The 18,128-nt window shown below is 42.7% G+C and overlaps 1 protein-coding gene across 1 annotated transcript in view; it reads left to right on the top strand.

Annotated features, from left to right (window-relative positions):
- Nucleotides 1-730: 730 nt before the first annotated feature.
- The window catches only part of LOC311111688 (carbohydrate sulfotransferase 8-like), a gene marked incomplete at both ends in the record, with an annotated part of 140,884 nt that continues 123,486 nt past the window's right edge, over nucleotides 731-18,128 (top strand). The window contains one exon of the mRNA XM_084154481.1: nucleotides 731-905. Coding sequence (XP_084010607.1) covers nucleotides 731-905 — 175 coding nt within the window. The remainder of the gene's footprint in view (nucleotides 906-18,128) is intronic.

Raw genomic sequence — 18,128 nt, forward strand, 5'->3', positions numbered from 1 at the left:
ACCTGTTGCTCCTGTTAGGCACAGGTGTGTCTTCTTAAGTATGTGTCTCCACTTCATTTGTTTGTACAGTGCTGATGAAGCTGAAACGTTTTTATGTTTAGCACTTTGCACTTTGCACTTTCACCTTTTTCTATTCTTCCAAGCATTGATTACATAAAGTATATTTTTGCATCTCCGCCTCCTTGGTTCTTTCCTTGTTATGGTTAGAGTGTGAGATCCCATTGAACTTTATAGATGCTTTTTGTCTCATGCACCGGCCATCTTTCATTGTAGCCTGAGCACGGACCCTCATACTGGCTCACTGATTAATAAAAACCATGGTTTCTAGATTTCATGTGAAGTTGTCCACAGTTTAGCACATTTAGGACATATGTTGTTTGATGTCATTAATACTGCACTGTATGTCTTTAAGTAGTTCCAGCATATAAAATGTAACATCTCTGGTCATTCACATACAGTATGTTTATTCATCTTGGTTGGTAGGCAGTTGGCAGAGACAATGTGTTTTTATTGTTGTCACTCATTTTGTATTAATCCAATGAGACGCAAACTGTTGAAGAACCACGATTAGCCTACCTATATTCATGTCATTATAACCCCTGTAACCTTATGTCATGTCCTGCTATGTCCTTTCTTGTGCTGCTACATATTATGTCCTGTCTTACCTGGGCTGACTCTGTCCCTGTTCTCTCTCCCCAGGCAGCAGTTTGAGCTGAGGCAGGATAGCAGGATGCTGTGGGTGGAGTGTAGGATAGTGGACGCCCTGCGTGGGAGAAGACGGATGAGGGCCACGGCCGTCAAGCTGCCCTGCTCCTTCTGGTTCCTCCTGCTGTTCGGGGCCGGAGGCCTTGTCCTCTTCATACACCTCCAGGACCTCTCAGAGATGGTCCAGCAACAGGCTCCAGGTCAGTGGGAGAGAGAATCTACCCTATTCTACAGTCAGTTTCTACTGACCTGAAACTGGAATGGGTTGATCTATCATCAGTACTGTATGTTGTGAAAGAAGCGTGACACACATACAAATAAACCCATATACATCTGTTCACGTGCACGTACACATGCACTATACATACTGTTACTGTCAAGCTGCTCCCCTATTGGATTAAAGTTAGACAAGAACCATACCAAGTTTGCATACTGAGAAGCTGAAGTAATTGGTTATGAGTTATCATGAGACACTGCCAGGTTGTCAACCGTAAATAAGGGCAATGTCCTTGGTGGTGCACTGTGAGGGCACCAGTGGTGATGTCCTTGGTGGTGCACTGTGAGGGCACCAGTGGTGATGTCCTTGGTGGTGTACTGTGAGGGCACCAGTGGTGAACACCTGCTACAGCACCATAGGACTGAGTCACACACTGAGATATAGAGAGATATGGAGGGAGATGGAGAGAGAGAGATGGGAAGAGAGAGATGGGGAGAGAGAGAGATGGCTAGGATATAGATGTGAGGGGGGGAGGGAGGGGGAGAGAGAGAGAGAGAGAGAGAGAGAGAGAGAGAGAGAGAGAGAGAGAGAGAGGGAGGGAGGGAGAGTACACAGAGAGAGATGGAGAGATGGGGGAGGCTCTATGCACCACTGTGTGTGGGTCTATCATGTGTCCCCCGTGCTGTATGTCATCATCAGTATCAGACAGGATGAGTACTGTGTCAGCCTCTCTATCAATAAGAGGCCCTTACGGAGAGTGACAACTCTCCAGGCTCTAATAATCACACACACACACACACACACACACACACACACACACACACACACACACACACACACACACACACACACACACACACACACACACACTGCCGAGTGTTGATTGTGTCTAACCTGGCAACTGCAGTATTAGTGGGCCACACACACTGTAGAAATAACAAGGTGTTTTGGCTTGTCTATTCAGAAGGTGAACCATGCCAAGTTCAACGTCATGGTGACAAGATAGTGGCATGGCCTTTCTATTGAGGATTTTGTGTCTATAAGGGGTGGTCCTTTATAGCTCAGTTGGTAGAGCATGGCGATTGTAACACCAGGGTAGTGGGTTCAATTTCCAGGACCACCCATACGCAAAAACGCATTGGATACAAGTGTCTGCTAAATGGCATATATTATATTATTATGATAATGAATTTGAAATAATGAAACTGCAGACATACTGTACAGTAATTGTACTGTAGGAGTATCCATTTTCACAGCAAAAGCAAGCATGCAAGTGCTATCCAGGCACTGATTTAGTTTGAAAGGAGAAACAATGCAAATTTCACAAATTATGTATGACATATGAAGTGTTACAATGAACATTCAGTTACTTCAGTATAGCTTACACCACTGCAAAAATAATGCTGAACGGTATCTATGCCTTAAGCTACGATGCCTCACTGCCACCAGAAGCTCATCTCTAATAGTGTTGAGTTTTAATACATTGGATGTCAGCTTCTATCTATCTTCCTCTCTCCACTGCTCATCCTCTTTGTCTGGCTGTGAAGTGCAGTCACAGTCAGTGGAGTGCTTTGGTCCCCCATGGTTAAGATAACACTCACAATAGCTGAACAGGAACCAGCAGTTTAACAGGCTGGGCAACAGTCTCCCCTGATCTCCACAGTAATTGTTTAAGGGACAATCGAGGGGAAACCCACTAGCTACCAATCTCCTGGGCAATAGACAAGCTCAAAGTTCTAGCAGCTAGCTGAGATAAATTGCTGACACACATTTTGACCAGTGAGCGTTTTTCCAACACTTAAAAGCCTTGCCGTTACAGTGTGGGCCAACGGCTGAGAGGAAGGTCTAGTTGTATGGTAGTGTTCCAGTAAAGGCATGTGTCTTCACTCAAACACCAATAACAAATAATTGCCATCTCATTGGAACAAACCCTATGGCAAAGCAAAGTCTTTCTTCATGGAAAAAGGACAAGAGCCCATTGAGTGGACTGGTACAGTAATACACAACTCCACTGAGATTGTCATGACTAGGTCACCCGCTATTCTCTTGTTCCAGTTATAGTATAATTACATAGCACTAATCCATTTCTTATCCCATTTCCCCTCTGATAATCATTGAAGAGAGCATGTTAGCTCGACTCGGTTACAGTAGCTAATCCATAGAGATGCTCTGTTTACTTCATACTGTGCTATGCATGGAATGGCACAAATTGAACAAAGGCACAGTGGTGTGTTTGCCAGTTATTGTCTAATTGCACTCTTACCATGCAAAGAAAATTCTACCCAACGTCTTTGACATCTTTAATGATCCATCGCTTGGCATCCACAGTGAGGCATCGTGGTAAAAAAGCCATCTGCTTGGGGTGAAGACGATAGTGTCACTGTCTCTTTCATATGCAGCATGTCGCCAGACAGTCAAAGAAGACTTCACACATCACTGATGTGATGACATGGAGAACGAAAAAGATGTACTACAGTATGACAGCCTGTGTGTGTGTGTGTGTGTGTGTACGTGCGTTCGTGCGGGTGTTTTTCCTTAGATGTAGCCTAGTCTCGTTGGTGAAATATGAAACCCTCTTCTATATCAGTGGTATTCAAAGTTGGGTTCGGGGAACTGCAGTGGGGTAGGCAAAAAAAAAAAGATAGATTTATATATATACAGTGGGGAGAACAAATATTTGATACACTGCTGATTTTGCAGGTTTTCCTACTTACAAAGCATGTAGAGGTCTGTAATTTTTATCATAGGTACACTTCAACTGTGAGAGACGGAACCTAAAACAAAAATCCAGAAAATCACATTGTATGATTTTTAAGTAATTCATTTGCATTTTATTGCATGACATAAGTATTTGATACATCAGAAAAGCAGAACTGAATATTTGGTACAGAAACCTTTGTTTGCAATTACAGAGATCATACGTTTCCTGTAGGTCTTGACCAGGTTTGCACACACTGCAGCAGGGATTTTGGCCCACTCCTCCATACAGACCTTCTCCAGATCCTTCAGGTTTCGGGGCTGTCGCTGGGCAATACGGACTTTCAGCTCCCTCCAAAGATTTTCTATTGGGTTCAGGTCTGGAGACTGGCTAGGCCACTCCAGGACCTTGAGATGCTTCTTACGGAGCCACTCCTTAGTTGCCCTGGCTGTGTGTTTCGGGTCGTTGTCATGCTGGAAGACCCAGCCACGACCCATCTTCAATGCTCTTACTGAGGGAAGGAGGTTGTTGGCCAAGATCTCGCGATACATGGCCCCATCCATCCTCCCCTCAATACGGTGCAGTCGTCCTGTCCCCTTTGCAGAAAAGCATCCCCAAAGAATGATGTTTCCACCTCCATGCTTCACGGTTGGGATGGTGTTCTTGGGGTTGTACTCATCCTTCTTCTTCCTCCAAACACGGCGAGTGGAGTTTAGACCAAAAAGCTATATTTTTGTCTCATCAGACCACATGACCTTCTCCAATTCCTCCTCTGGATCATCCAGATGGTCATTGGCAAACTTCAGATGGGCCTGGACATGCGCTGGCTTGAGCAGGGGGACCTTGCGTGCGCTGCAGGATTTTAATCCATGACGGCGTAGTGTGTTACTAATGGTTTTCTTTGAGACTGTGGTCCTAGCTCTCTTCAGGTCATTGACCAGGTCCTGCCGTGTAGTTCTGGGCTGATCCCTCACCTTCCTCATGATCATTGATGGCCCACGAGGTGAGATCTTGCATGGAGCCCCAGACCGAGGGTGATTGACCGTCATCTTGAACTTCTTCCATTTTCTAATAATAGCGCCAACAGTTGTTGCCTTCTCACCAAGCTGCTTGCCTATTGTCCTGTAGCCCATACCAGCCTTGTGCAGGTCTACAATTTCATCCCTGATGTCCTTACACAGCTCTCTGGTCTTGGCCATTGTGGAGAGGTTGGAGTCTGTTTGATTGAGTGTGTGGACAGGTGTCATTTATACAGGTAACGAGTTCAAACAGGTGCAGTTAATACAGGTAATAAGTGGGGAACAGGAGCTTCTTAAAGAAAAACTAACAGGTCTGTGAGAGCCGGAATTCTTACTGGTTGGTAGGTGATCAAATACTTATGTCATGCAATAAAGTGCAAATGAATTACTTAAAAATCATACAAATGTGATTTTCTGGATATTTGTTTTAGATTCCGTCTCTCACAGATGAAGTGTACCTATGATAAAAATGACAGACCTCTACATGCTTTGTAAGTAGGAAAACCTGCAAAATCGGCAGTGTATCAAATACTTGTTCTCCCCACTGTATATACAGTATATTTTGTATTTATTAGGATCCCCAGTTAGCTGTTGCCGAGGCAGGGCTACTCTTCCTGGGGTCCAAACAGGAAACAACATAACAAATAAAATACATAATATACATAAATATACACAGCACTACATTTACATTACAATTTAGCCATTTAGCAGAAGCGCCCATCCAGAGCGACCCACAGCTTGTGCATTCATCTTAAGATAGCCAGGCGAGACAACCACATATCACAGTCGTATCCCAACCATGTATCACAGTCGTATCCCAACCACGTATCACATACATAATACAATACATAATACAATGCAAAATAGAATACAAAATGCATTAAAATGTCTGTGTGTCACTTCACAGTTCCCGTCGTACCGTAAGGTGTTATTTTATTTGGTTTTTGAATCTGGTTTTATTGCTAGCTTGAGTTACCTGGGGTGGCAGAGAGTTCCATATAGTCATGGCTCTATTTAATACTCTGTGTATCCCAGCCTGTTCTGGACCTGGGGACTGTGAAGAGACCTCTGGTTGAATGTCTTGTGTGATACCGATGAGTGTCCGAACTGTGTGCCAACTGCTTGAACAGACAGTTTGGTACCTTCAACACATCAACACCTTGCACAAGGAACAATAGTGATGCAGTCAATCTCTCCTCAACTTTGAGTGAGGAGAGATTGACATGCATGTCATTGACATTCGCCCTCCGTGTACATCTAAGTGCAATACGTGCTGCTCTGTTTTGGGCCAACTGCAATTTGCCTATGTCCTTTTTTGCCGCACCAGACCATACAACTGGACTGTAGTCCAGGTGCGACAAAACTAGGGCCTGTAGGACCTGTCTGGTTGACTGAGATATCAAGAAAGCGTCACCTTATCATGGACAGACCTCTTCCCATTTTAGTAACCATTGAGTCTATATGTTTTGACCATGATAGCTTGCTATCTATGGTGACACCCAGCAGTTCAGTCTATATATACAGTACCAGTCAAATGTTTGGACACACCTACTCATTCAAGGTGTTTTTCTTTATTTTTACTATTTTCTACATTGTAAAATAATAGTGAAGATAGCAAAACTGAATGAAATAACATCATGTAGTAACCAAAAAAGTGTTCAACAAATCAAAATATATTTTATATTTGAGATTCTTCAAATAGCCACCCTTTGTCTTGATGACAGATTTGTACATTCTCTCAACCAGCTTCATGACGTACTCACATGGAAAGCATTTCAATTAACAGGTGTGCCTTGTTAAAAGTTAATTTGTGGAATTTCTGCGTTTGAGCCAATCAATTGTGTTGTGACAAGGTAGGGTTGGTATACAGAAAATAGCCCTATTTGGTAAAATACCAAGTCCATATTATGGCAAGAACAGCTCAAATAAGCAAAGAGAAATGACAGTCCATCATTACTTTAAGACATGAAGGTCAGTCAATATGGAACATTTCAAGAACTTTGAAAGTTTCTTCAAGTGCAGTCGCAAAAACCATCAAGCGCTATGATGAAACTGTCTCTCATGAGGACCGCCACAGGAAAGGAAGACCCAGAGTTACCTCTGCTGCAGTTCATTAGAGTTAACTGCACATCAGATTGCAGCCCAAATAAATGCTTCACAGAGTTCAAGTAACAGACACATCTCAACTTCAACTGTTCAGAGGAGACTGCGTGAATCAGGCCTTCATGGTCGAATTGCTGCAAAGAAACCACTACTAAAGGACACCAATAAAAAGAAGAGACTTGCTTGGGCCAAGAAACACGAGCAATGGACATTAGACTGGTGGAAATCTGTCCTTTGTTTCCAACCGCCATGTCTTTGTGAGACGCAGAGTAGGTGAATGGATGATCTCTGCATGTGTGGTTCCCACCGTGAAGCATGGAGGAGGAGGTGTGATGATGTGGGGGTGCTTTGCTGGTGACACTGTCAGTGATTTATTTAGAATTCAAGGCACACTTAACCAGCATGGCTACCACAGCATTCTGCAGCAATACGCCATCCCATCTGGTTTGCGCTTAGTGGGACTATCATTTGTTTTTCAACAGGACAATGACCCAACACACCTCCAGGCTGTGTAAGGGCTATTTGAACGAGAAGGAGCGTGATGGAGTGCTGCATCAGATGACCTGGCCTCCACAATCAACTGACCTCAACCCAATTTTGATGGTTTGGGATGAAAAAGCAACCAACAAGTGCTCAGCATATGTAGGAACTCCTTCAAGACTGTTGGAAAAGCATTCCAGGTGAAGCTGGTTGAGAGAATGCCAAGAGTGTGCAAAGCTGTCATCAAGGCAAAGGGTTGCTACTTTGAAGAATCTAAAATATAAAATGTGTTAACACTTTTTTGGTTACTACATGATTCCATATGTGTTATTTCATAGTTTTGATGTCTTCACTATTATTCTACAATGTATTAAATAGTAGAAATAAAGAAAAACTATTGAATGAGTAGGTGTGTCCAAACTTTTGACTGGTACTGTATATATATACACTGAGTGTACAAAACATTTGGAACGCCTTTCTAATATTGAGTTGCACCATCCCTTTGCCATCAGAACAGCCTCAATTCGTCGGTGTCAAAAGTGTTCCACAGGGATGCTGGCCCATGTTGACTCCAATGTTTCCCACAGTTGTGTCAAGTTGGCTGGAAGTCCATTGGTTGTGGACCATTCTTGATACACATGGTAAACTGTTGAACGTGAAAAACCCAGCAGCGTTGCAGTTCTTGACACAAACCGGAGCGCCTGGCACCTACTACCATACCCTGTTCAAAGACACTTCAATATTTTGTCTTTCCCTTTCTCCCTCTGAATGACACACAGACACAATCCATGTCTCATTTGTCTCAAGGCTTAAAAATCCTTCTTTAACCTGTCTCCTCCCCTTCATCTATACTGATTGAAGTGGATTTAACAAGTGACATCACCTGGATTCACCTGGTCAGTCTATTTCATGGAAAGGTGTTCTTAATGTTTTGTACACTCAGTCTAAATAGATAGTATTTTTTTGGGAACAAAACATTAAGAGTACAGATTATTGTATGGGACAATATACAAACGTTTTTGAGAACGACAATTAAAACATGTATTTTTTGCTTTATTTTCATTTTGATAAGAGATGAACATTTTGCAACAGAAATTCCTTTAGAAAAAATGGGTTCCCCAGAATTCTCGTTGAAAAAATGGGGTCCCCAGAAATTATTGTGGAAAAATGGTGGTCCGTAGAAATTATTGTGGAGAAAGTTTGAATACAACTGCTCTATATGATCTACCTGTGGACTGACTGTGGCTGTATGTACAGCTCCCCTCTCATCTGGTCCATGACCACCCTCCCTCCATCCCTCTCCCATCCCTCCATCCCTCCCTCCATTGCTCCATCAATCCCTCTTCACATGGGGACCGTGCATATTGTTTCAAGCTGGAAGGTAGAATTTGATCTCTCCCCACCAGTGGTCCAGTAATCCTTTAAGCCGTTCTGTTTGCAGAGTCTAATTTAGCTGTCTCTTAATGTAATTAAATTGTGCTGATGACCTAGTGCAGAGGGAGGGGCTGAGCAGCAATATTTCCATGCAAATCCACTCCAATGGATGTTTGTGGAAAAAATATATATTATTTTTCCTTATTATTTTCTCTCCGTCCTTCACCTGTCCACCTCACAAAGCTCCCTTAACAACAACTGCTTGTGTAGACCTGGCACCATCCACTCTCACTCCACTTCACTCAATCCTTCCCAGTTCAGAGCATTGGAAACTATTACTCGGCAAAGCTACGTCACTCAGTCATTTTACACAACCTTAAGTGCAATGTACCCCTGACCTTTGACATAGTAGGGAAACCCTGTCTCTGGGGATTTGGTGAGAAAACAAAACTTGATTGAAACAGTGCAACCATACAGTACAATAAGAGTTTTCTGCTGGCCGGTTTTGTCCCTGGATCACATGACGATCTGGATGGCTATCTGGAGAGTGTCATGGCAACCTGTGCTCATGCCAAGCCGTAGACATAACAGATCTCCATTCTCTTCTGTACACCTCAGCCACTGAGAAGGTATAGCCTATTATGGTCTGGCAGAACACGCTGAAACCTGAACCATCCAAGTGGCCTTGATAGCTGAAACTCTGAAACCCTGGATACAGTAGCCTACCTTTGCGTAGGTAGGCATTCAGTAGGTAGGTATTCAGTAGGTAGGTATTCAGTAGGTAGGTATTTGGCTAGGTACTGTAAGTATTCATTGCCCACATTGCCCACTCAGTCTGCTAACCTTCTAGGGTATCACAATTGGATCTATAACCCAAGTGCTCTGTGGCAACACCAAGGTCATGTGGTGTTCTATTACCATCAATCCCCTGTGGTCATGTTCTGGGCTCTCTGGGCTGGACATAATCTGTTTTCCAAAGCCATCTGATCCCACAACCAATGGCTGCCAATATGTTTTCAAATTGATTTTTTCCTCCACTTTCTTCCATTACAGTGAATGTCCAGAAAAATACAATGTTATCCCTAAAGCAATTAAAGCAAACTATTACTCTACCAAAATACTAAAAGCCATTTACTATACTTTAATATTCAAGAGAGGCATATTATTATTTGGCTTTTGCCAGTTGTGTTTTTACTGCACAGACTTTAGAGAATGCTCTCTGTGTGCAGCACGCAGGCTTGGGCGAGCATTACATCTCCCCTGAACCATTCCTCAGTCCTGGACATAAAAACATTCAAAACAGCTGATCTGGTGCTATCCAGTAAGCCATAAAATGCAGCCCAGATCAGAAAGCATCCACATGAGACAGAGGAAGCTACATTTACCAGCGGAGAGGGAAACAAAAAAAAAGCAGATGCTCTGATCTTTCCCTTTCAGCTGTAGTGCAAAGGTGAAGATGCATCTTTTGAGCCTCCCACTAGCACAGACATGGGCAACTGGCGGCCTTTTGAAGGCCCTCAGATCAATAATAAAATGGGGAACGCAGTCGAGGTCTCAACTTACGGTTGCGAGTTAGAATAGTAGAATACACAAGGTGCAATTTCAAAGTATGGTTGTGCATAAGCAGTTTTTCTCTTGTTATGTCAGTCACTGGCAGTCACTTAATTAGCCCATATCAGCAAACATTTTGAAGATTGTTAGTTGACAGATGAGCGCAGCGATGAGCTGTGGTAGTGGGGGGTGTCTGCATGGCCTTTCTCCAAGGGCACGCTGGGCTGTGTTCAAAAACTCCAAAAGGATTTGAAAACAGGATGTGGGTTGAGCACCAGGTAGATCCATCAGTGAAGTGGCTTTTTGAAAAGTATTTGAAGGCTGCTACTGGAGCCTGTGCCACTCAACATACCCAATCTGCCCCATGCTGTGTCACTCTAACCCCACAGCCAAGGGTGGGCCGTACTGTACACTGTCCTACTGTCCTGCTGCAGCACAGAGAGAACTCCTTCAGTGACCAAAGCCTGGTGCATTTACTGTATACAAACTTGTCATTGCAGTTGTGGAGGACTTGGACAGAAGTCAATACCATATAACTCAAGAGTTTGTACTCGCTTAAAATATAGTCTCTCACAATTGATCTACCTTCATCCACTGCAATGCAAATTCAATGCAGAGCTTTTTGGGAGGGAGATAATAAGATATTTGGCGTGTCCACTGCAGCACAAAAAAATAATAAAATAATAATAATAATAATAATGCTCAGTTGGAAGAGCATGGCACTTGCAACGCCAGGGTTGTGGGTTCGTTTCCCACGGGGGGCCAGTATGAAAATGTATGCACTCACTAACAGTAAGTCACTCTGGATAAGAGCGTCTGCTAAATGACTAAAATGTAAAATGTAATGTATTTTTGGGTAATTAGAATTAACAGGTGAGCTGGCTGAGCCACAGACAACAGACCGACAGACAGACAGAGTCTAGCTGCCACAGTCGCTGATTAAAGACAGCACTCTGCCACTTATTCAATATGACAAGGCACTGGCCATCAGTGTCCCTAGTCATTCCCTTATCTGTCTGACACCAATCCTCCGTTTCCTCTCTGCTCCCCGTCTCGGGAACTAGAGTCTCTCTCCTCTCGCCATGGGAGCACCAAATAATCAGGATGGGATTGGTTATCAAAGGCCTGGTAATGAGCAGCAACATGAATATACATGTCTAATATTGGAGCCAAAACAGTCATCCAATCCCCGCTCTCCCTTTCCCTAACCAACTGAAGAACATCCCTTTTTCCCCACCACCAAACGAACAGCAGAATAACAGAATGATTTCAAAAAGAATACTTATTTTTTTCAGGACAATTTCCCTTATGTTTTGTGTTTTTTTTGCATGAGAGTTTGATTAAAAAGTAATCAAAGGTAGAACAGCAGGTAAAGTAGGACTGGGAAGTGGTAGGTATAAGTTCTGACAGTCACATGGAAGGCACCACACAGAGCTGATTTAATAAGTACTGGAAGGGAGGGCCTGAGTTGCAGAACAACCATGATTTTTCCTTAGACGGGACTGTCTTTTTCTTATGAGGCTGTTGTTCTCCTCATAGTTTAATTGCTGTCAGAAAGCTTGTCTTTACCGTCATACGCACTTCAGAAAGCTCACAGCTAGAACACTTGTCTTTACCACTGCAAAGTCTTCAGAGTGCCTCCTAGTCAAAAGTGTGTGAGAGGAACTCTCTGAAGCCAGCATCTCCCAGCAGGCTGGAGACAGGCTGTGAAAACCAGTCACAGACACAGACAGAGACAGACACTTAAAGCGAGAGAGAGAGAGAGAGAGAGAGAGAGAGAGAGAGAGAGAGAGAGAGAGAGAGAGAGAGAGAGAGAGAGAGAGAGAGAGAGAGAGAGAGAGAGAGAGAGAGAGAGAGGAGAGAGGAGAGAGAGAAATAGAGAAATAGACCTTATAATAGCCACTGCTCTCACCAAGGAGACATCCTGGGAAAGCAGAGTAGAGCTGTACAGTGAGGGAAAAAAGTATTTGATCCCCTGCTGATTTTGTACGTTTGCCCACTGACAAAGAAATGATCAGTCTATAATTGTAATGGTAGGTTTATTTGAACAGTGAGAGACAGAATAACAACAAAAAAATCCAGAAAAACGCATGTCAAAAATGTTATAAATGTATTTGCATTTTAATGAGGGAAATAAGTATTTGACCCCCTCTCAATCAGAAAGATTTCTGGCTCCCAGGTGTCTTTTATACAGGTAACGAGCTGAGATTAGGAGCACACTCTTAAAGGGAGTGCTCCTAATCTCAGTTTGTTACCTGCATAAAAGACACCTGTCCACAGAAGCAATCAATCAATCAGATTCCAAACTCTCCACCATGGCCAAGACCAAAGAGCTCTCCAAGGATGTCAGGGACAAGATTGTAGACCTACACAAAGCTGGAATGGGCTACAAGACCATCGCCAGGCAGCTTGGTGAGAAGGTGACAACAGTTGGTGCGATTATTCGCAAATGGAAGAAACACAAAAGACTGTCAATCTCCCTCGGCATGGGGCTCCATGCAAGATCTTACCTTGTGGAGTTAAAATGATCATGAGAACGGTGAGGAATCAGCCCAGAACTGCACGGGAGGATCTTGTCAATGATCTCGAGGCAGCTGGGACCATAGTCACCAAGAAAACAATTGGTAACACACTACGCCGTGAAGGACTGAAATCCTGCAGCGCCCGCAAGGTCCCCCTGCTCAAGAAAGCACATATACAGGGCCGTCTGAAGTTTGCCAATGAACATCTGAATGATTCAGAGGAGAACTGGGTGAAAGTGTTGTGGTCAGATGAGACGAAAATGGAGCTCTTTGGCATCAACTCAACTCGCCGTGTTTGGAGGAGGAGGAATGCTGCCTATGACCCCAAGAACACCATCCCCACCGTCAAACATGGAGGTGGAAACATTATGCTTTGGGGGTGTTTTTCTGCTAAGGGGACAGGACAACTTCACCGCATCAAAGGGACAATGGACGGGGCCCTGTACCGTCAAATCTTGGGTGAGAACCTCCTTCCCTCAGCCAGGGCATTGAAAATGGGTCGTGGATGGGTATTCCAGCATGACAATGACCCAAAACACACGGAAAATGCAACAAAGGAGTGGCTCAAGAACAAGCACATTAAGGTCCTGGAGTGGCCTAGTCAGTCTCCAGACCTTAATCCCATAGAAAATCTGTGGAGGGAGCTGAAGGTTCGAGTTGCCAAACGTCAGCCTCGAAACCTTAATGACTTGGAGAAGATCTGCAAAGAGGAGTGGAACAAAATCCCCCTGGTGACCAACTTCAAGAAACGTCTGACCTCTGTGATTGCCAACAAGGGTTTTGCCACCAAGTACTAAGTCATGTTTTGCAGAGGGGTCAAATACTTATTTCCCTCATTAAAATGCAAATCAATTTATAACATTTTTTACATGCGTTTTTCTGGATTTTGTTGTTGTTATTCTGTCTCTCACTGTTCAAATAAACCTACCATTAAAATGATAGACTGATCGTGTCTTTGTCAGTGGGCAAACGTACAAAATCAGCAGGGGATCCCTCACTGTATATGGAAAACATTAATAATGCCAGTGTTCAAGGTCTCTACACCATTGCCTAGAATATCATATTTTCTCTGCTAAACAGGGGAAATCATTAACTAAATAAGATGTTGTTAGTGAGTAAATGCTAAATGTGACCCATATATTGCACTTTGCAAACAACAGCTTTTGTTGTGTAAATGTTTCCACACTGATACCAAACTACTGTTTTTAAAATGAGGAAGATCTTGTGCGATATTATCAAAACCTGCATGCGGAGCATTAAAATGACCTTGAAGCCTAGTTTCCATATAAATAACTAAGAAAGTTTTGACAATAGACAGTTGCTTGGAGGGGAACTGGTTGCCATAGTAAGCTGACAAGGCAACTTCAGCAGTTCCATGTCTTATTACTGTTCAACCCATATATACTGTACATATGTACTTGGTATGAGACTTGCAAAGGACAAGTGCCAGTGTATCAATTACGGAAAAACCACATGAATTTCACATGATCACGTGAAGTGTTCCAAAACCACGTTTTCATGTGATCATGTGATCTTATGTGAAGTTAATGTGATACAACATGTGATAAAATGAAATTACACATGGATACAAGTTACCACATGTGAACTATTCCAAAAACATGTTTTCACATGATTTCACGTTACATTTCATGTGAAATCATGTGGTTTTTCTGTAAGGGCAAGCCTTTACAGTCGATAAATCATATACAGAACTATATGCCATTACATTGTGTATACCACCATATTTTCTATAGGCAGATGTTACCCTCACCATAGTGTGAAAGGAACAATCCTGACAATATCTGCACCAGCTACAAAGGCGATGTTTTCACAATTCCGTTATCTTCCTTGGAGATCATTTGAGTGAAGATTTCAGACGTGTGTTCAGTTTATTGTTCCAGTAACAAAAGCCTTGAGGCAGTTTGGGTAACTGTTATCCCTCTCACAGCACTGCTATCCAGGAGGATAGACAATCAAATGGTGAATCAGTCTTGAACTTGTGCCCTGCTGCCTGTGAGTCGGCCTGGGCTGGCTGGGCAGACTGATAACTAGAAACAAACTGCGATTTCGGACGTTTGAAAAGGTCCTGAGAACGTTGATATACAGTGCCTTCAGAAAGTATTCATACTGCTTGACCTATTCCACATTTTGTTGTGTTAAAGCATGAATTCAAAATGGATTAAATATATTTTTTTTCTTATACATCTACACACAATACGTCATAATGACAAAGTGAAAACATGTTTTTATTCTGTACAGGCTTCCTTCTTTTCACTCTGTCAATTAGGTTAGTATTGTGGAGTAACTACAATGTTGTTGATCCATCTTCCGTTTTCTCCTATCACAGCCATTAAACTCTCTAACTGTTTTAAAGTCACCATTGGCCTCATGGTGAAATCCTTGAGCAGTTTCCTTCCTCTCCTGCAACTGAGTTAGGAAGGACGCCTGTATCTTTGTAGTGACTGGGTGTATTGATACACCATCCAAAGACCCATCTAGCATAGGTGCCCTTCTTTGCGAGGCATTGGAAAACCTCCCTGGTGTTTGTGGTTGAATCTGTGTATGAAATTCACTCCTTGACTGAGGGACTTTACAGATAATTGTATGTGTGGGATACAGAGATCATGTTAGACACTATTATTGCACACTAGTGAGTCCATGCAACTTATTATGTGACTTGTTAAGCACATTTTTACTCCTGAACTTATTTAGGCTGTAAAAAAAACAAACAAAAAAACATAATTGACAAGGTAGAGTTGGTATACAGAAGACAGGCCTATTTGATAAAAGACCAAGTCCATATTATGGCAAGAACAGCTCAAATAAGCAAAGACAAACGACAGTCCATCATTAATTTAAGACATGAAGGTCAGTCAATACGGAACATTCCCTGACCAAGGCCCTTCTCCCCCGATTGCTCAGTTTGGCCGGGCAGCCAGCTCTAGGAAGAGTCTTGGTGGTTCCAAACTTCTTCCATTTAAGAATGATGGAGGCCACTGTGTTCTTGGGGACCTTCAATGCTGCAGACATTTTTTGGTACCCTTCCCCAGATCTGTGCCTCGACACAATCCTGTCTCAGCGCTCTACAGACAATTCCTTCGACCTCATGCTTGGTCTTTGCTCTGACATGCCAACCAAGGATCTTTGAATATAATGTAGGCCTATCTGTTAAACCCTGTCAACGCATTTCAAGGCTGCATTGAAACAGTGACTTATCAATGACCCAAGACCAGCTCAGTTAATCCCTACCATTGTGACAATGAGTCATCATAATGCTGCATCAAATGTACATTATCCTAGGGGCGTTGGCAGACACAATGTAAGTAACTTAATTGATGTCCCCCTAATTGCCCTTAATACCTCTTCTTGATCCTACAGCTATTGTATGCAGTAATTATGAGCCTATGACCCAGAGTTATACTGTTAGCACTGAGGCGGTGTGCCCTAGTAGGAAGACCATTGTGTGCAGCTCACCCTGCACTATCAGCTCCAATATAAATAACATAAGCAAGTCTACTTCTGATAAGTTTCCCAGTAAAGCATTAAAAATAATGGTCCTCTGTAGCTCAGCTGGTAGAGCACGGCGCTTGTAATGCCAAGGTAGAGGGTTTGATCCCTGGGACCACCCATACACAAAAAAATATATATGTATGCACGCATGACTGTAAGTCGCTTTGGATAAAAGCGTCTGCTAAATGGCATATTTTTATATTATTAATGCTGCAGAAATGTGCTTTAAAGCAGTATCCAAATCTATAGGATGTAGTGATCACAATATAGTAGCCATATCTAGGAAAACCAATGTTCCAAAGGCTGGGCCTAATATAGTGTATAAGAGGTCATACAATACGTTTTGTAGTGATTAATATGTTGATGATGTAAATAATATTTGCTGGTCTGTGGAGCAACCAGACGCTGCACTTGACACATTTATGAAATTGCTTATTCCAGTTACTAATAAGCACGCACCCATTAAGAAAATGACTGTAAAAACGGTTAAATCCCCTTGGATTGATGAGGAATTGAAACATTTTATGGTTGACAGGGTGAGGCAAAAGGTATGGCAAATAAATCTGGCAGCCCAACTGATTGGCAAACGTACTGCAAATTAAGAAATCATGTGACTAAACTAAAGAAAAAGAAACTATACTATGAAACAAAAATAAATTATATAAAGAATGATAGTAAAAAGCTTTGGAGCACCTTAAATGAAATTTTGGGGAAAAAGGCAAACTCGGCTCCATCATTCATTGAATCAGATGGCTCATTCATCACAAAAACCACTGATATTGCCAACTACTTTAATGACTTCTTCATTGGCAAGATAAGCAAACGTAGGTATGACATGCCAGCAACAAACGCTGACACTACACATCCAAGTATATCTGACCAAATTATGAAAGACAATAATTGTACTTTTGAATTCCGTAAAGTCAGTTTGGAAAAGGTGAAAAATGATTGTTGTCTATCAACAATGACAAACCACTGGTGTCTGACAATCTGGATGGACAATTACTGAGGATAATAGCGGACGATATTGCCACTCCTATTTGCTACATCTTCAATTTAAGCCTGCTAGAAAGTGTGCCCCCTCAGGCCTGGAGGGAAGCTACAGTCATTCCGCTACCCAATAATAGTAAAGCCCCCTTTACTGGCTCAAATAGCCGACCAATCAGCCTGTTACCAACCCATAGTAAACTTCTGGAAAGAATTGTGTTTGACCAGATACAATGCTATTTCACAGTAAACAAACTGACAACAGACTTTCAGCACGCTTATAGGGAAGGACACTCAACAAGCACAGCACTTACACAAATGACTGATGATTGGCTGAGAGAAATTGATGATAAAATGATTGTGGGGGCTGTCTTGTTAGACTTCAGTGCAGCTTTTGACATTATCGATCATAGTCTGCTGCTGGAAAAATGTATGTGTTATGGCTTTATACCCCCTGCTATAATGTGGATAAACCCTGGATTGTAAACTGTCATGGTCAAAACATATTGATCCAACAGTAGCTAAGATGGGGAGAAGTCTGTCCATAATAAAGCGCTGCTCTGCCTTCTTAACAACACTATCAACAAGACAGGTCCTACAGGCCCTAGTTTTGTAGCACCTAGACTACTGTTCAGTAGTGTGGTCAGGTGCCACAAAGAGGGACTTGGGAAAATTGCAGTTGACTCAGAACAGGGCAGCACAGCTGGCCCTTAAAAGTACACGGAGAGCTAACATTAATGACATGCATGTCAATCTCTCATGGCTCAAAGTGAAAGAGAGATTGACTTCATCACTACTTGTTTTTGTAGTAGGTGTTGACAAGCTGAATGTACCGAGCTGTCTGTTTAAAATACTAGCACACAGCTCGGATGTCTCTTCACAGTCCCCAAGTCCAGAACAGACTATGGGAGGCGCACAATACTACATAGAGCCATGACTACATGGAACTCTATTCCACATCA

The sequence above is a fragment of the Coregonus lavaretus genome (genome assembly GCF_964263955.1).
Source record: "Coregonus lavaretus genome assembly, chromosome: 37".
NCBI classification, from domain to species: domain Eukaryota; kingdom Metazoa; phylum Chordata; class Actinopteri; order Salmoniformes; family Salmonidae; genus Coregonus; species Coregonus lavaretus.